We start from the raw sequence: 21,076 nt of genomic DNA on the forward strand, positions 1-21,076 counted from the left end.
GATGCGGCCGAACATCTGCTTTTAGAAGTCGTGCTATCCCATAGTAAAATCTTGCTCGGTGTTTTTTATAGCCCTCCACAGTTACTGATGGCAATGCGTCATATATTTTACGACGCATTGATGTTTTGCGGGTGCTGTCGTTCAGAAGGAGACCGAGTCCTGGCGAGACGTAGACATTGGTCTTCACCCTGTCGTTACAGAAAGCCATCCTTACTCTTTCTGAATTGTTATCCATGAATAGGGCAACACCTCGGATCCTCATTCCAGGTTGCCCTTTTTCACCTATTCCTGTTATTATATAATTTCGGAGACTGGATGTTGTTGGCTGTCGGTGATTCGGGTTTGTTTGTGCTATTTGTGTGGTTGTGGTGTGTCTGTTCGGAGCAGGTATGGTTTTATTTACGTTTGTGGCTCTTACCCCCACTTCGTAGATATAACATAGGAAGTGGTCTCTAGTCCGTTTGTCCTGTGCAAGAGTTCCGCAACTGTCTCTTTGTTGATATTGCGGGAGACAGTGTTTTCTAGGTTGTGCCTTGCGGTTTGAAACCTTGGGTAGTCCAATAAAATGTGCCATATCGATTAGCTGATGTCTGGGTCGCACTCACAGCCGGGACTATCTTTAAGCCCAAACCGGTGCAGGTACTCCCCGAAACCCCCGTGTTCTGTGAGGATTTGTATGTGGGTTTGGTTGAGTTTCGTTCCCCTGACTAGGCTGTAGGCCTGTCTAATGTTGGGCAGGAAAGTTCTCGTGACCGCACCCTGTGAAGCCGAATTGTACCTGTCTTGCCATCTGGCAATGGATTCCTCTCTGATTTTGTTTCTCACATATGACAAAGGGATTTCGGGATAATGTCTGTCTAGTCTTAAGATATTTTTATAAAATACGAAGCATGTTGTGTTCTCCTATAATTGTGAGTGCATAGGTATAGGTTAAGTTTTGTGAATGTATTAGTGTAAGTTTTTTGTGTACTAACGTTGGAGATCCTTATAAAATAAAAAATAAAAAATTAATTAGTTCAGTTCAGTTCAATTCAATATTTCAGTTCTTCATTTAGATAGTTAAATAATAGTATTTATGTTTAAACTTTGAAATATATTTTTTATAAAAATACCGCACTCAGTGTTAGGTTTACTGTCACACTAATTGACGCTGACTGTTGACAGATGACATATTATGACAGATGGTCATAGATTATGTAATCATTTAACTACTACAATATTGTCATTTAGTGTCGATATTTAGATAAGGATTTTGTATCTTTATTTATTTATTAATTAGATATTATTTTTTATTTTTTGCTTTTTAGTCTATTTTGCTGAACAAAGAAAGTGAGCTTATTTTTTTTAGATAGATATAAATTTTATCTATCTTTGTTCAGTATAGAATTTTATAACGCATTTTTTTTTTATACATTTATATAGATATATTATTAACTTTTCTTTATGTTTTGGTTTTGTATTTTTGTATACTATGTTTATTTTTTTTAAGATGTTGTGTGTGGGTTTCCCCTTTGTTTGTAAACAATTATTGTTAAGAATTAATATATAATATTATGTTTTAAAGCTGGTGGGTTGTGAAACACAGTTTTTGAAAACTCCATATTTATTATTATTATTTTTTTTTATTCTGTTTTCTATTATATTTATTTATTTATTTTTATTTATTAATATTTATACGTTATAAGTATTTTCTTATATATTGTTTTTATTTAATTTAATCATATATTCATTTATATATTACTGTCTCAGTTATATCTATATCAAATAGTAATATACAGAGTGACCAGTTTTTGTCCTTTTCATCCGATGATGACTCGAGTAGCAATGTTGTACAAGTTTCGTTCCATTAAATGTAACACTTAATTCTCATTTCTCCACTCTTGGGAAAAATTTTAATGTACTTCATATCAACGCCCAAAGTATTCCGGGTATATACCCAGACATGCTTGCATCTTTTGAATCAAGAAACATTCATGCAATTTTAATTTCAGAATCTTGGCTTAAGCCTTGTCTGCCCTCCACGTCTTACTCCTTGCCTGGGTTTCATCTCATCCGCAACGACCGCATTGGCAGGGGAGGTGGTGGAGTCGCGATTTATCTCCGCTCATATATTCCTTTTAAAATTTTAAATTCGTCGATTCAGCCCCCTCCCCCTGATGCGGCCGAACATCTGCTTTTAGAAGTCGTGCTATCCCATAGTAAAATCTTGCTCGGTGTTTTTTATAGCCCTCCACAGTTACTGATGGCAATGCGTCATATATTTTACGACGCATTGATGTTTTGCGGGTGCTGTCGTTCAGAAGGAGACCGAGTCCTGGCGAGACGTAGACATTGGTCTTCACCCTGTCGTTACAGAAAGCCATCCTTACTCTTTCTGAATTGTTATCCATGAATAGGGCAACACCTCGGATCCTCATTCCAGGTTGCCCTTTTTCACCTATTCCTGTTATTATATAATTTCGGAGACTGGATGTTGTTGGCTGTCGGTGATTCGGGTTTGTTTGTGCTATTTGTGTGGTTGTGGTGTGTCTGTTCGGAGCAGGTATGGTTTTATTTACGTTTGTGGCTCTTACCCCCACTTCGTAGATATAACATAGGAAGTGGTCTCTAGTCCGTTTGTCCTGTGCAAGAGTTCCGCAACTGTCTCTTTGTTGATATTGCGGGAGACAGTGTTTTCTAGGTTGTGCCTTGCGGTTTGAAACCTTGGGTAGTCCAATAAAATGTGCCATATCGATTAGCTGATGTCTGGGTCGCACTCACAGCCGGGACTATCTTTAAGCCCAAACCGGTGCAGGTACTCCCCGAAACCCCCGTGTTCTGTGAGGATTTGTATGTGGGTTTGGTTGAGTTTCGTTCCCCTGACTAGGCTGTAGGCCTGTCTAATGTTGGGCAGGAAAGTTCTCGTGACCGCACCCTGTGAAGCCGAATTGTACCTGTCTTGCCATCTGGCAATGGATTCCTCTCTGATTTTGTTTCTCACATATGACAAAGGGATTTCAGCATAATCGGGTGTTGTTTTAATTTTGAGCACACCTTCTTTGGCTAGTTGGTCTGCCCTTTCGTTTCCCATTGTTCCCACATGGGCCCTGAGCCAGAACAGGCGCACGCCTCTTTCTCGCGACAGTATCTCCGCTATGCACTCCTTGGTGGATTTTACTAGAGGGTGAGTAAGCCTAGTACTGCACAGTAGTTCCAGAGACGATCTGGAGTCGCTCAAGATGTTGATGTTCGGTTCTGTGCTGTGCATTGCGTTAATCACCGCTCTACGGAGCGCATATAGTTCAGACTGGAACACTGTGCACGAGGGATCCAGGCTGAAAACTTCGTTGAGTTTCTCCTTACCTGTTTCCCACCACGTTAGTGCCGCGCCCACCTTCCCTTCGATCTTGCTTCCGTCTATGTAGATCTGTGGGCTCGTTATGTTAAGTGCCACCTGATTGGCATCTGTCATGTCCTCGAGGAGGTCATACTCCAGATGGAGTCGAGTTGCTGGATGTGGTAGATCGCCAGCTTTAACAATTCCCTCGAGTTTGCGGTTTAGTGGTAGGTATAGGATGCTGGCAAGGATTAGCACTGCATTCAGAGATGTTGTTCGATATGCTTTGCTAATCCTCTGTGCGAATCCCCTCTGGAGTGTGTCTAATGCCTTTCTGTTACTTTGTAGTTCAGACGCCTTTGCCCATGCAGACGCCCCATAGGTGACGATTGGCTCTACGGCTGCTATATATATGGTCCTGATGATCTCTCTGTTCAGTCCCCAGGAGACCTTCGCTGCGCATGCCAGCTGTTTGGAACTGCTGGCAGCTTTCGTACACACGTTTTGTACGTGTTTATTGAAGTTAAGTCTCCTGTCGAATGTTAAGCCGAGAAGTATGACCTCATCAACAAGTGCCAGTGAGGTACCAGACATTGTTAAGTGTGGGGGGGTATATTTTATCTTTTTGTTAGCAGCATTGCCTGGGTCTTGTGTGCTGCGAAATTTAGCTTATTGGCTTCCCCCCATTTAACTGTTACCTCCAGCACCTTGCAGATACGATCTTCCAACTCTGCGAGGGACTTCCCAGAGAACACCAGAACCCCATCGTCTGCGAAGGCCTCACAATAAACCTCCTCGACCGATAGTCTTTGCAGGAGGGGATCCAGTATGATGTTCCAGAATGTGGGGCCCGCTATGGAGCCCTGTACGCATCCCTTCGTGATATCCCTTTCGCTCTTCTCTCATGCGTAATTGACTATTATTTTCCGGTTTTGGAGGTATGAATTTACCACCAGATATAAGTTTTTAGGGCAGCGTCTGAGTCTCAATTGGTTCTTTAGAGCCGGCCACCACGCGTTATCGAAGGCGCCCTCTATGTCCAATGATTCTAGGATAACGGAGTTACCTCTCTCTCTTTCTGTTTCCATATGTCTCATTAAATCATAGAGAGCGTCCTCGGTTCCACGCTGTGGTAGAAATCCGTACTGACTAGAGTTGAGTGTCGGGAGTAGATGCCACTGTAGTCTTTTTACAAATAATTTCTCTACCGTTTTCCCTAGCACTGATAGCAGGCCTATAGGGCGGTAGGATTTTGGGCTGGTGTAATCATCTTTACCCGGTTTGTTTAGTATTACTACATGGGCGACTTTCCATTGTTTCGGGAAGTATGAGATAGCTAGGCATTTGTTCGCTATCGTTAGGTTCGCTGTGAACCCATCTGGTCCCGGTGCCTTCTTGGGGTTTTGTTCTTTCAGTACGGCCTCCAACTCAGCTCCGGTAAACGGTGGGTCTCTTCTCTCTTCTTCTCCTAGGTCTCCTATCAACTCTTTAGGAATGTTTTCCACCAGACGGCGTAGATGTGTATGGTACGGGGTGTCGGTTTCAGTCGCGTCTTCGGGGTAGAACGTCTTTGTTAAGAAGTCGGCTGACTGCTTTGGATTCAGCGTCTTGCCGTCGGGTCCTCTTAGTAGCAGGTCTTCTTTTCTAACAGACGTTCTCCTCAATACATGTTTAATTTCGTCCCACATACTCTCTTGTCCTGTCTGGTGCAGAACTCCTTCCAGCTCTTGGTTTGCGCATCCAAGGAATGATTGATGTAAAGCTCCTTGGCTGCGTTATATTCGGCTACTACGTGATTTTTCCGGTGGGGTGCAGCGTTTCTGATCCTCCTTTTTTTTCTAAGGAGGTCCTTCTTAAGATGTTCAGTTTCCTCCGTCGACCAAGGAAGGACGGTACCCTTGCGCCTTTTGCCTAACTTCGGGATCGCATTTTAACATGCTTCCCGAATAGATGTTGTGTAGGCATCTATAATGGACTCCATGTCTTCTCCGGACCTGATCGCACTTATCGTTTCGGGTGTGATGTTCTTCTTCGCTAGGGACGACAGGAATGTTTCCTTAAACGCTGACCAATTGGCCTTTTTAGTGTTATACACTCTGGTTGTTGGTGCTACTACTGGTTGCAGCTTTGTTCCAAGTTCCAGAGTGTACGTGATGGCGTTGTGGTCGGATGTGATCAGCGTCCTATCTACTTTCCAATATTTTATTTTCCCTAGCAGTAAGGTGCTGCAGTCAGTGACGTCCACTATGCTGGAACACAGTTTACCGCCTCGCCATACCTCGAAGGTGGGAGTGTTTCCAGAGTTGAGTACGTGGTAGTCCATTTCGTTTAGGAAGGCGTAGTATTCCGCCTCTCTATGATCTTCGGAGACGCTGCCCCACCAGTAACTCCAGGCATTGACATCTCCGGCTAATATAATATTGGGTGTGAATAGCGCGTTTGCTGTGGTCTTTACTCTTTCTATGTAGGGTCCTATGTCGACGTTCCCATCGAAGTATACCGAGATTACTCCAAGTCTGAAGTCTGAAGCTTCCGGCTTCCAGTATGACAGCCGATTCGGTTTCTGTCACCAGTTGGGGATCCTGTATTATCCTAAACTGGTCACCGAAAACAATTATAGCTGCCTTTATTGGGTTGCTTCTGTGGATGTTGTGAGTGCACTGAATTATTTTAGTGCCGGGATATTGCTTGACAGTTCCGGGGTATTGCTTGATAGTACCGCTGATACCCGTATAAGGCTCCTGCACTAGTGCCACTGACAATCCCTGATCTTCATGAAGCTTTAAAAGCTCGGCCATGGCTTGCCTGGAGCGCTGAACGTTACATTGGATGAACCTCAGCCTCGTCCTACTTCTAGCGTCGACTGTTGTTGTGGGGAACCTTATGTATTGGCTGCCTTTAGCAGTATCTTACTTTGGAACGCGCTAATCTATCCCACATTTGTTTCTGAGGGCAATCTTCGCTGAATGCCACATGTGGGAATATGTCTAATTGTTGTGATTCCTTGCAGTTTTGGCATGTCGGTGGCCTGTCTTCCTGTCTGGTTCGGCACTCCTATCATGAGTGTGCTCCACCTAGAGAATTTTGTCCCTAATTACAGCCACTCAATTTTAATGGGAGATTTTAATACATGTTTACTTAAAGGCGACGCTAATAGTAAAAAGCTATTAACAATTACCAAACCCTGCAATCTACATTACCCCTCACAGCTACCCACTTTTCTCCCGGCTGTACCCCCTCGCTCCTTGATCTCATTATGGTCTCATCTCCGTTTCTAAGCATGGTCAGTGTTCTGCCGATGCATTTTCCTACCATGACTTAATTTTTCTCTCTTATAAAATATGTCCTCCCAAAGCAAAATCAAGAACGCTTCTGCTACGTAATTTTGGAGGAATGGATGTAAATCGTCTACGCGAGGATGCTTGTCAATTGGATTGGTCTGCGGTTATAGCAGCTGATTCTATTGACAAGAAGGTGGATACCTTCAATAGTTTGCTTATAGGGTTATACGATGTACATGCACCTATAAGACCTGTTAGAATGAAACATCTCCCTGCACCGTGGTTGACGGGAGATCTAAATAATAATAATAATAATAATAACTCTTTATTGTACACATACACTAAAAAAATAAATTTTACATTCAATAACACAATATATAAAAAGAAGAAATGTACAACAGGCGGTCTTATCGCTTAAAAGCGATTTCTTCCAGACAACCAGCGTGGAGGAGTTAATGAGAAAAAGCGGAAAGCGGGTGTACAGCACAGGGTTAAATACTATATGAAATTATATTTATACACAAATTATTACACTAGACAAGGTAGATACACTACAAAAATACCTAAATATATATCAAAACATATAAATATACATACATACACATACATAAACAAATACTCACGTACATATATAAATAAAATAAAGATAAAGATACATACATACAAACATACATACATACATACATACATACAGCGATCGATTGTGGGAGTCACAGAGAAATTCAAAGTTTAAGGGAGAATAGGACTAAATAATATTGAATATAGAAGAGATAGTATGTGCGTGCTCCTGCGAAAGCGTATGGGAAGCCACTTGAGCCCTTCACGAAACTCAGAGACGTGGTCATACTTGCGAAGACCAAATATGAATCGAATACAGAGGTTTTGTAGACGCTTAAGTTTATTCAGCTGATCCTTCCTTAAGTCTAGATAGTAGGTGTCGGCGTAATCAAGGATAGGATGAAGAAGAGATCGTGCAAGAGCAACTTTAGTAGGAATAGGAAGAAAATTACGCAACCTTCGTAGTGAACCGATGGATGAAAATATTTTCCTGCTAACTTCACATATCTGTGGATCCCATGACAGAAATTTATCAAATATTATACCAAAGTTCTTGACAGATTCACTGTAGGGGATAATGACACCAGCAAAAGTAATTTGCGGCACATTCGAGTAATTAATCCGCGAACTGAGCTGTTGACTTCCGATAATTATAGCTTGCGATTTGGATGGGTTAACCTGCAAACCAAACTCTCTGCTCCATCTGTTGATACGTTCGAGGTCTTTATTTATGGTACCTATCGTACTAGGCAGATCTTCTAAGCTTGTGTGCATGTAAATCTGGAGATCGTCAGCATACAGGTGGTAGGAAGAAAAAATATGTTTAGTCATAGTACTGATAAAAAGTGAAAATAGGAGTGGAGACATCACACCACCTTGCGGTACACCGGCTTTGACAGTAGTCCAGTCAGAAAAAGTATCGTTAAGTCTCACTCGAAGCCGGCGACCGTGCAAGTAAGAGTGAAACCAATCAATCGTTAAAGGCGATATGTTAAGAGAACGCAATACGGCAAGCAAGATGTCAAAATCTACACTATTGAAGGCATTACTGAAATCGAGTAACGTCAAAACAGTGAGCTGGCGCTTGTCTTTAGCCATACGAATATCGTCAGTGATTTTTACTAACGCTGTTGTCGTACTATGGCCGGAGCGGAATCCGGATTGAAAGGGATTGAAAAGATTGTATCTACAGAGGAAGAGGTTAATTTGATTATAAGTTAGACGTTCAAGAACTTTAGAGAGGAAAGGAAGAATAGATATAGGTCGTAGGTCAGAAAAGGTGGTCGAGGTGGGTTTTTTTGGCAAGGGAATGATTAAAGCATCTTTCCAACAAGAAGGAAATGTGCCACTCTCAATGGAAAAATTGAAAATATTTGCTATTATAGAGACTAGATTATCTATAATAGGAATTACCATTTGACGACTAATGCAATCAGTACCAACACTGTTAGACGATACGGCTAGAATATTCTTCTTAACATCACTACACGTGAATTGACTGAATTGAAAAGAGGGAAGATCAGTAGTTATGGAAGATGAAATTTGAGAAATTGTATTTAATTTTGTGGTATTATCAATAGTGACAGAGCAGGAGAAATGCTGATTTAGTAGATTTAAATTTATGCTTTCAGAATGTAGATCCTGTTGTTGTTTCCCAACTCCTAGGGATCTGAGGAAATTTCAAACTCGGCCTGAGTCATTTTCCTCAATAACAGACTTATAGATGTGGCGTCGACGTTCATCCCTACACACCCTGTTACAGCGATTCCGAGCTCTCCGGTACTTCTCACGATTTACATCACTGGGATCAAGTCTAAAATTAGCTTTGGCTATATCCCTTTTCTTTTGCAAAGATTTCACTTCGTCAGTCAACCATGGTACCGGTAGATGCTTCAGTAGCACTGGTCGAATAGGAGCATGCTTGTCATAAAGTTGAGTTAAAAGGATATTGAAAGCATTTAATTTCTCATCAATTGATGAAGCATTAAGCACTCCGGACCAGTCAATATTCGGCACATCCTCAACAAGCCTGTCAAAGTTAACCCTACAAAAATTACGCCTCATAACAATTCTACGTTTAGGTTTAGGAGGTCGTAGTTTATAAGACAAGAAAAGAAGGTCATTATAGGAAAAGGCAGTAGCAGCACATTGACCGAATGTTTCGACGTGAGTATCAGAAGAGACAAGGATTAAATCGAGAAGAGAAGGTAAGCAGTTAGGAAATGTGTGAGTCGTAGACAGTGGCAATATGTGCAAATCAGCTGCTTGTACACTGCTTGTAAACCCGGTAAGCTGTATGATGCCGAAGGGTGACATGATTTTAGCCAGGATTCTGAAATCAAAATAGCATGCAAATTATTATTTTGAAACGAAGTCAGCATATCCGAAAAATGGGCGGGAACACTCTGAGCATTAATGTGAACTACGTTAAAAAGCTTAGAAGCATCGCTAAAATGTGCGTCTAATTCATCACTAAGACACTAAAGAAACTCATTGAGAAGAAAAATCGAGCTAAACTGAAATATAAAATTAATAATTCTGACCTCAATCGCGATACATATAAGAAGGCACGAAATCACTGTAATACATCATGTAGAGATGCTCAACGACGCTATACTCACAGATCTCTCCAAAACGGCGACACCGCAAAAACTTGGAAATTTCTTGAAAAACTTGGAGTTGGTAAATCCCGTATTACCCCGATAAATATAGATACTGAACTCTTGAATAAACATTTCTCTCCCTCTTCTACAACAGCAAATTTTGATAAAGGTTCTACGCTGAATTTTCTTTCATCATTACCAACTTCTAACTTCCCTCCGTTTACCTTCTCCTCTTTCACTGAATGTGATGTTAAAAGGAACATACTGTCCGTGTCCTTGAATGCCGTTGGTACTGACTGCATAAGCCGTAACATGATCATACCCATCCTAGATATTATTATCCATATCTTAGTCCATATACTTAATTACTCCATCACCTGTTATAAATTCCCGGACACGTGGAAAAATGCTCTTATCATCCCAATCCCGAAGAAGTCGAATGCAACTAACTATTGTGGTTTCCGACCGATTTCCATCCTACCATTCCTATCTAAAGTCCTTGAAAAGCTAGTATTCCACCAATTAAACCTCTTCCTTAATCAACATTCACTTCTTAATCCTTTACAATCCGGCTTCCGTGCAGGTCATAGTACGGTCTCTGCTCTCATTAAAGTTACTGACGAAATTCGTTTAGCCATGGACAACAAACAACTCACTATTTTAACACTTTTAGATTTTAGCAACGCATTCAACTGCGATGTTTTACTGAGTTTGTTAAGCTCATTTAACATATCTCTAGCAGTGATTGAGTGGTTTCTGAGTTACCTCAAAGGCCGTCGACAACGTATACGCCTTAATGAGACGTTTTCCTCATGGTGTAATGTCCAGGCATGGGTACCTCAAGGTGGCGTCTTATCTCCCTTGCTCTTTGCTATTTTCATTAATTCCATTTCTCAATATATTTCTTCCTCCAACCATATGATATTCAAATTTATCGCCACACTACGCTTGAAAATCTTCACATTGCGATTGAGGGCATGAATTACGACCTACAGAAAAGTCACCAATGGAGTAAACTGTACGGACTTGCTATAAACCCCGGGAACTGAGCAGAAGAACCTATGCTTCACTGAACTCGCTACGACGGCTTCGATCTCTTCTACCAATTCCTACCAAAATTATGTTAGCAAATTCTCTCCTTTTACCTATTCTTGATTATGCCGATGCAAGCTATACTAATCTGACCGAGGACCAACTCAATAGGCTTGAGCGACTTCAAAATCTCGCCATCCGGTTCATATTCTGCCTTCGCAAATATGACCACATTTCTGTATTTCGTTCAAAGCTCAAGTGGCTCCCTATTCGTTTTCGCCGGAACTTGCATATTTTGTCTCTTCTGTACTGTGGGCTATTTAATTTAAGGGCTCCTTCTTATTTAAAGGAGAAATTTGAATTTCTAGGTGATCCTTCTCTTTTGAGATCTTCCCGGAGTTTTACACTAAAAATACCGGCATATAAAACAAAATTCTGCAGTGAATCTGTTACCGTGCAGGCGATTAAGTTGTGGAATAATTTATCGTTACAATGCATACTGCTGATCTCTACTCCTACCACTACACGCCAGTACATATCATCAAAGAAGGAGATCCTGCGAGGAGACTAGACTTCTGTAATTTTATGCTCAACGCAGATTTAGAAGATCCGTTGTTATTTAGAAGAATCTTGTGGACTGATGAGTCAAAATTCGACCATTCCAAATCAGAAGCACAAATCAAGGTCCAGTTAACAAGCACAGTCACGAATAGGAAGAAATGGTCCAGAAAACAAGCCAAATCGAGTAAAAAACCAAGAGCACTATGTATCGCATCTACCACGGACGAATCTCGTAAGCAGACTGAATAAGGAATTAAGGAATTACCAAAAAGCACACACAATAACAACAAAATAGTTTTTACCTATCCCTCTCGTAGCTATTTACATTAAAAAATGTCCCGCTCGCACTCATTGCAGGACGATAGGCGCTGCGAGCGGCTTAACGTTTGTTACTCGGGCGTCTTTGTTTTAAGATTTTTTCCAAGAATTCTAATAATACCCTATGTTATTATACCTTATCGGAAAGTTGAAGAGCTGTAGATATTTTTTAGCACATCTGCAGTACATCTGTCATAGACTTTTTTAAAGATATCTTACAAATAAAAAATTTTTTTTTTAAAATGTAATTATTTTTTTAACAATTGACTGTCTACTACGACTTATTTGGTATAGTTACTGGCAGTTTTGTAGCTTAAAATAATAAAGTAACTAACCCTCTACTCAAAACTAGCAAAAAGAATACAAAATTGGGACAAAAAACAAAAATGAAGGGGCAATCGACAAAAAATCTGTAATTTTTATAAAATAAATTCAAATGCCAATAACTTGAGAAGGGTTAGGTTTAGGATATGGGGTTCCATAGTCAAATCGGTTAGGAATGATGGAATCTATCCTCTCTTAAAGGATTTCGGTCGACTTAACCTGTAACCCTGTATACATAAAATAATAATGGGCGATTTTAATACTTGTCTTCTTAAAAATGACTCTCGAACTTCTCGCTGTACTTCTATTGTACAAGCAGCTGATTTGCACATATTGCCACTGTCTACGACTCACACATTTCCTAACTGCTTACCTTCTCTTCTCGATTTAATCCTTGTCTCTTCTGATACTCACGTCGAAACATTCGTACATATGTATGTATGTATGTATGTATGTATGTATGTATGTATGTATGTATGTATGTATGTATGTATGTATGTATGTATGTATGTATGTATGTATGTATGTATGTATGTATGTATGTATGTATGTATGTATGTATGTATGTATGTATGTATGTATGTATGTATGTATGTATGTATGTATGTATGTATGTATGTATGTATGTATGTATGTATGTATGTATGTATGTATGTATGTATGTATGTATGTATGTATGTATGTATGTATGTATGTATGTATGTATGTATGTATGTATGTATGTATGTATGTATGTATGTATGTATGTATGTATGTATGTATGTATGTATGTATGTATGTATGTATGTATGTATGTATGTATGTATGTATGTATGTATGTATGTATGTATGTATGTATGTATGTATGTATGTATGTATGTATGTATGTATGTATGTATGTATGTATGTATGTATGTATGTATGTATGTATGTATGTATGTATGTATGTATGTATGTATGTATGTATGTATGTATGTATGTATGTATGTATGTATGTATGTATGTATGTATGTATGTATGTATGTATGTATGTATGTATGTATGTATGTATGTATGTATGTATGTATGTATGTATGTATGTATGTATGTATGTATGTATGTATGTATGTATGTATGTATGTATGTATGTATGTATGTATGTATGTATGTATGTATGTATGTATGTATGTATGTATGTATGTATGTATGTATGTATGTATGTATGTATGTATGTATGTATGTATGTATGTATGTATGTATGTATGTATGTATGTATGTATGTATGTATGTATGTATGTATGTATGTATGTATGTATGTATGTATGTATATAGTATGTATGTATGTATGTATGTATGTATGTATGTATGTATGTATGTATGTATGTATGTATGTATGTATGTATGTATGTATGTATGTATGTATGTATGTATGTATGTATGTATGTATGTATGTATGTATGTATGTATGTATGTATGTATGTATGTATGTATGTATGTATGTATGTATGTATGTAAGTATAAAAAACAACAAAATATAAAAAAAAACTTTTTATATTGACGAATTATTATTATTAGTATAATTTTTTTTAGTCGAATTGCTTTAGTCGAATTGCTAATAGTCGAATTGTTTTTTAGACGAATTGCTTTAGTCGAATTGTTTTAGACGAATCGTTTTAGATGAATTTTCCGCAAATCCATCATTTGGCTGCGTCGAATTGCGTATAGAAAGACATATAAAGTTTGTTTTTGTTGTGTTAAGCGTAAGAAGATTATCATTTAGCCATTCCGAAACTTGAATTAGCCCTAAGTTTGCGTGTTTGTAAACATCGTCTCAAGTATTGCCACAGAAAACTATTGCAGTGTCATCGGCGTAAGAGAAGACCTGACCTGAATCAATTTCTAATTTGCAGAGGTCATTTAGATATATAAGAAAGAGGGTTGGACCCAAAATACTCCCCTGTGGGACGCCATAGGTGACATTTGCATCCTCACTAATATGTTGCCCAATTTTTACGCACTGTACGCGATCATTTAAGTAAGATTAAGTGAAGTACCACGAATTCCAATTTGTTCTAACTTGTGTACAAGAATAGGAATAGAGACTGTGTCGAATACTTTTTTTAAGTCAAGAAATACTGTTAAGCACTTTGTATCTTGGTCAAGTTTATTAACAATTAGATCAGTAAGATCTGTAATTGCGTCTTCTGTAAATAAATGTTTTCTGAATCCAAATTGTGTCTTAGCCTTAGTAAATTACCTAAACTTGTTAAGGTTAGGTTAGGTTAGTTAAACTTAACCCCTGTGTTAGTCGCGGGGGACTTCAATGCCAAATCAACGGCTTGGGGTTCCCCTGTGACGGATGTCAGGGGCGAGGCGTTGGAGGAGTGGGCCGTGTCGCTGGGACTCACCCCCATTAACAGCGGATCGGAGAGCACGTGCGTGCGGCAACAGGGCGAGTCGATCGTCGACATCACGTTTGCGTCCAACGCCCTAGCCCGCCGTGTTCGAGGCTGGAGGGTGGAGACGGAGGTGGAGACTCTATCGAACCACCGATACATCCGGTTTGATGTCTCCGCGGTTCCCGTTCCCGATATGGGCGGACGCGCTGAGCGCCCGCAACGTCGCTTCGCTGCGACGTCCGCAGCGGGTGATGGCGCTCAGAGCGGCTCGGGCGTATCGAACGGTGTTCTACACCGCAGCCTGTCTGCTGTCCGCAAGCCCGCCATGGGACCTCGAGGCCGAGATCAACTCGAGCGTCTACTGGCGGGCCAAGGCTGTAAGAGCGGAGGGGAACTCACCCCAAGTCCTGTAGTGGAGGCTGGAGGCAGGAACGGCTGCGAGTTCCGGATACCGGTGGGGAACTCGTGGCGGCGATCCGGCCCGTTTTGAGAGAGTGGGTCGAGCGCAAGCACGGCCCACTGCCGTACCACCTGACGCAGCTCCTGACCGGCCACGGGTGCTTCGCCAAATACCTGCGTGACGTGGTCGGCAGAGAGCCTGCACCGACGTGCCACCACTGTGGCAACGAAGCCGTGGACACGGCCGAGCACACGCGCGCAGAGTGCCCAGCCTGGGCGGAGCCTCGCGCAGCCCTGTTCACAGCTATCGGACGAGACGTTTCACTTCCGGCCTTAGTGCGCAAAATAGTCGCGAGCGAAGAGGCGTGGGCGGCATTACGAACCTTCAGCGAGGTCGTAATGTCCGCCAAGGAGAAGGCTGAAAGACAGCGGGAGGACGACACCAACTCCCTCCCGTTGCGTCGACGGAGACCTGGTCGACGATGCCGCGACCATCTAGGCCGGTTGCCTTGACCTGATTTGACGCAGCGGCAGCGGACCTTTACATCCGCTGCCGCATCACCCGGACGTGACATAGCGTAGTCGGCAGCGGACCTTTACACCCGCTGCCGCCTAGCCTCCAGTGGCGGACTCGGGGGAGTCCGTCACGGTTCTAACGGAGGCGGAGACGGAAGCGTGCCGCAATATCCTGGCACGCTCTCGAGACGAGTCGCCCTTCTACAGCGACGGCCGCTGGCAGGGCCGCGGTGGTGAGCCACGTGCGTTCCCGCAGTCCTGCCGCCTTGCGGCGAAGGCGGAGATCCTAGGAGGTTTTAGTGGGTAGGACGGGGCCTTCTGCCCCGGGAGTCCCACATATCCGTCCCGGTCCCCCCTTTCGACCGGGCGGAATGCATAAATGCATTTCCTCCTAGTAAAACAAAAAAAAAGGTTAGTTAAACTTGTTTAGGTAATTTACAATACGTTTGTTTATAAGTTTTTCAAGAATCTTAGCAATAGATGGTAGGACAGAAATTGGTCTGTAGTTACTAACTTCATCTATATTTCCACTCTTGTACACGGGTGTAATAATTGATTTCTTCAGTGCTATTGGGAAAACTCCAGTCTTAAAACACAGATTTGCTAATTGAGTGAGAAAGGGTAGCAGAAAACTCCTGCATAATTTTTTACTCGTAGAATTTGTTTGCAACAAAATGTGATCTACTTCAAAAGGTTCTGCATCAAGTAAGACAAAAGAAGACACATAAGTTGTCACTGGTGAAAATTTGTAGCGTGAAACTTTATCGGTCGATATGATTTTTTCTGCCAAATCTTTACCAATATTAGCAAAAAAATTGTTTACAAAATTTACAGAAAGTGTTGACGATGGTAGAATATCAAGTAAGTTAGTATTAGTAGTTTTACATTCTTTGAATTGTGTTATTTCATTGATTATAGGCCATAAAATTTTATTATTTTTACAAGATTTACCTAATTTTTCTTTGTTATATTTACGTTTAACTTTTTTAATAAGAGAATTACATAAATTTCTATATCTTCGATAAGTAATTTTAAATATTTCATTATTGGGATCTAATTTAAGTTTTCTTTGCATGTCCATTTCTATTTTTAATACAGCGTAGTATGCCCTGTGTTATATAAGATTTAATAGTTTGTTTGATTCTAGAAATAGTAATAGTTTTAGTGTGCTCTGTAAGAGAGAATTTTTTTTTTTTAATCAAGAGATCCGTATAAACATTTGGGTCAGTGTAGAGAAAAAGTTCTGCCAGATTCTGTTCTTGTAGTAATTTACAAGCGTTTTCGTAATCGACTGTTGTTTTAGTTGCTTGATTTTTGTTTGATTGGGTTACACTATCAGATAAATTAAGTAAAATCATAAGATGATCCGTTATAGATGTGTTTAGAACAGCAACGGTTGCTAAGGTTAACTTTTTGTTTATTTTTAACATAAAATGATATAGACATGATTGATCCCTTGTAGGAAACATGTGCCCGGGCAGGATACCATGCATTATTAATGATGTAAGATATTTTTGTCGATTATTTCGCTCATAGGTTTGTGTAGTTTCTTTAGCGATTATATTTATATTAATGTCGTCCGTGATTATAATATTATGTCGTGATTTGATCGAATTCAAATGTGCTAGTAGCGAAATAATGTAGTCTTCACCGATCTATAGATGGCCAAAATTATACTATTGTGTATCATTATTTCTAATCCAGACGCATGCACTAAGTTCATTTCCTTTACTTTCACTTTATGTTCATTTTTAACGTAAACGCTAACATAACTCCTCCCCCCTTAAGTTCGAAACCGTCAGAGGCATCTGGATTCTGAAGGTTTCGACCCTTACTTAAGAACTTATCTTTTAACTTTTTTGAAGTTAAAATTAAGCACAAAACAAGTAATATTAAGTATATAATTAGGGTCCCTAAACTGACACTATTCACTTTTATTACAGATTCTATTTCACTTTCACTTAAACTATTTGTCTTGAAAACCGCAGAAAGATATTTTATATCATCCAAATTTATTCCTTTAATATCGATCGGCTCGCCAGAAATAGATATATTTTTATTCTTTATCTCAGGTAGATTAATAATGGGTGTCATCTTGTATTCAAATTTTTCCAATATATGTTGAAAATAAAATAACTGGAGATCGCCGAGGATGCCCTCACAGCCAGGATCGATTTGTACGAGATAAGTTCCAATCATATATGTTTTTGTTACATCGTTTCCACACTTATAAGACATTACTTCTTTATCTCTTGAATATATTATCCAACGAGCAGCAGAAAGACGTTGTGTTTTAATTTTTTCTATAAGAACAACGCGTTGATGACATTGTGTTAGATTACTGTGAAACTGCATCAACTGTTCCATACACGTTATCGCTGAGTAGGGTACGATGTTATGTTCAGTGCATATGTACTGGTTATCGCTGAGAATTTCTTGACACGGAGACGCGAGCGGCAAGTATTTTGAACCTTTCACCATAAGGAAGGGATATTCGGGAATAATAATAAAAGTTTCGTTTTTAACTTGATCCAAAATAGGTAATGAATACATTTTATAATAATGAAATATACTATTATCTGTAAGAGGGACTTCCATAATAAATGTAATCTGGTTTCCTTTTACATACGCTTTAACACACAATGTTCGTTCTATCTTAATCATATTACTTTCAGTTACAGGATACATTAAACTATGATATTTTTCTATAGAAGTTAATATGTAAAACAATTCTGTTGTATTAATTATAGATTGATGTAGCACAGAAACTTTACTAAAGGCTAAGGCTGTTTCCATCTCATCGAGCGTTATATATATTGAACGGAATTTATTAATGAACATGCTATACATACTCAAAATATAAGTGGAATATACTACATTTTCTTCTTTGGTTGAAGTTGAGTTCTACGCGTTTTAAACGTTCGTTAATGATTAAAGAATTGTTATATAAAACGAACTACTTCTGGGGTGGATCTGCTACTGACTTCTATTGCTTGACCAAGTTTACTAAAAGCGTCTACTAATGTTAAATAATACTTTCCTTCAATGTTAAATAAATCTATAAATATTTCCTGAAATGGGGCATCTTGTGTTTGGGTTAATTGAAGTACGGGGTTAATAGGTCTCCTATCATATTTTATTTTACGACAGAGTTCACATGCGTTTATTAATGCCGTAATGGTTTCCTGCATATTATGCCAAAAATAATTTCGTTTAATCCTAGTCATTGTTTCTTTTATACCGCGGTGACAAGTTTTTCCCTGATGGTATTTTATTACTATTGCTTTTTGTTCAGCCTCGTCTTTAACAAAAATTATGCGTTCGGTACATTCTTTAATGTCTACAGTATCTTTTTTAAATAAGGAAATTATTGTTTTAGCAAAATCTCTCCTATGTTCTGAATGTTCGAAATATATAAAGTATTTAATTTTGGGGCGGATATATTCTTTAAGAAATTGTTTTATTAATTCAAAGTTATTTAATGGTAAGAAAACCTCAATTATTTTCTGTTTTGGTCTTGATAAGTCTTTAACTCGAAGTTCGTTTTTAAGCCATGAAAAAACTAATATTTGATTGGGTTTAGTATCGATAGCTTCATGTAAAATTGGAATACCAGAAGTATCACATTCTACATTCGAATGGACAGTCTCCGTAGAGCTAGAATTGGAAGTGTTTTGGTTTTGAGGTTCGATTTCAGTTAAATCTTCAGAACAAACTGATATGGTCGCCTCAGAGTCAGTTACAGTAACAGTTCTAGAGTCATCTGTATTACGTCTCCCGGTTAATTCTAGAATTTGATTAGTTACGTCTTTTAAGTGGTCTTAAAGAAGAGTTTCCTTTTCATCGACATTTACTGCTATAGAAGTATTGTCGTCTGATCCTATTGCATTTAATTTTATACGGGAAAGAGCATCTGCATTTGTATTTTGTTTACCTTTCTTATAAATTACTTCAAAATCATATTCTTGTAAACGTAACCGCCAACGGGTTAACTTACTATTTGGCTCCTTAAGAGAATATAACTAAGCTAATGGACGGTGATCAGTGTAAATTGTAAACTTTCGGCCATATAAGTATGGTCGGAAATGTTTTATCGCCCAAACTATTGCTAATAGCTCACGCTCAATTGTACTATAACGTGACTCAGAGTCACTAAGTGTTCTACTGGCATAAGCAATAGAATGGTCACTACCTATAGGGCCTTGAGATAGTACTGCGCCTAAGGCTATGGCGGATGCATCTGTAGTAAGTACAAAGGGTTTTTCAAAATCAGGATATTGCAAAAGGGGTGCATTCGTCAGTAATTCCTTACATTTTTGGAATGCTTCCAAATACTTGTCATCTATTATTATTTTATTACGTTTTTTTAAACATGAGGTCAGAGGCTGTGTAACTCTAGCAAAGTCTTTTATAAAGCGTCTGTAATATCCTATTAATCCAAGAAAACTTTTAATTTCTGTCGTAGTTTTCGGTACTGGGAAATCTAATACTGCTTTTATCTTATCATTGTTAGGTTTTAGCCCATCTTTGGTAATTGTATGTCCTAAGTAAAGGACTTCTTTTCGTAGGAATTCTGATTTATCAAGTTGTACCTTTAAATTTGTAGTACGTAATCTGTCAAAAACTATTCTAAGGCTTTTAATATGTTCTTCTAAGCTAGCTGAAAATATAATTATATCGTCAAGGTATACCATGCAATGTATACCCTGTAAACCTTTGAGAACGTTATCCATCGCCCTTTAAAACGTCGCTGAGGCGGTTTTTAAACCAAATGGCATTCTTAAGAACTCAAAATGTCCTGATTGAGTACTAAAAGCGGTTTTTTGTCTGTCAGATTCGTTAATCTCTATTTGGTGATATCCACTAGCTAAGTCTAACGTAGAAAAATACACGCTTTTACCTAACTTATCAAATAAATCTGTAATATTCGGAAGAGTATTTGTCGTCAATAGTTATTTCATTCAGTCGTCGGTAATCTACAACCATTCTATATTTTACTTCCCCAGAGGCATCCATTTTCTTGGGAACAAGATGAACGGGTGCACTCCATGGCGAGTAAGATTCCTGAATTACGTTATTATCTAAAAGAGTCTCTACCTGTCTTTTGATCTCTTCCGTTTGTATAGGGGCTTGTCTATAGGGCTTAATATATATAGGATCCTCATTGCGCGTTCTTATAAAATGTTTAACGTCATTCGTAAATGTCAAAGGTAATTGGTCGCAATAGAAAATATCTTTATATTCTTTACAAAGGGAAAATATTTTATTTTTCTCTTCTTCGTTCATGTGATCTAACCTTAACTTATTTAGATTTTTTAATTATTTTCTCCGAATTCTCTTTCATTTTTCATACAATTGACCTTGCACTCGATATTTTCATACTTTGATACCTCGAATGGGGATTTAATAGTCAATGTCAAAGATTCGTTTAAGGTATTTTGAATAACTGTTTTTGCATAACTATTCACACATTTTACTATCGCACCTGGCATTCTTACGCCCTTACAAAATTCAGTAAAATTAATTATTGCATCACCGGAATGCTGATTTGTTGGTAAGGATACTCTTAATTCAGAACGCGGTGGAAGTTCAAGAATATATTCTTTGTCATTATATATTATAGGAATCCTTGATGAATTTGTTTTCAATATTTTATTTTTTAAGTCGATAACTGCTCCTAACTGTTTTAAGAGGTCGTTACCAATCAATCCATCATATTTTACATCTACATCATACACATAAAATTTTTGAAAATGATTACTATTGAACGTTGGCATTAAAGGAATGTGCTTCCTTTTTAATGCTTCATTA

General features: G+C 39.0%; 1 protein-coding gene across 1 annotated transcript; it reads right to left on the minus strand.

Moving 5' to 3' along the window:
• Positions 1-2,734: 2,734 nt before the first annotated feature.
• On the minus strand, positions 2,735-3,910 carry LOC124542800. The gene has a single exon (XM_047120686.1). The coding sequence runs from the start codon at positions 3,908-3,910 to the stop codon at positions 2,735-2,737; it is 1,176 nt and encodes a 391-aa protein (XP_046976642.1).
• Positions 3,911-21,076: the final 17,166 nt, after the last annotated feature.

Source organism: Vanessa cardui, chromosome W (assembly GCF_905220365.1).
Source record: "Vanessa cardui chromosome W, ilVanCard2.1, whole genome shotgun sequence".
Taxonomy (NCBI): domain Eukaryota; kingdom Metazoa; phylum Arthropoda; class Insecta; order Lepidoptera; family Nymphalidae; genus Vanessa; species Vanessa cardui.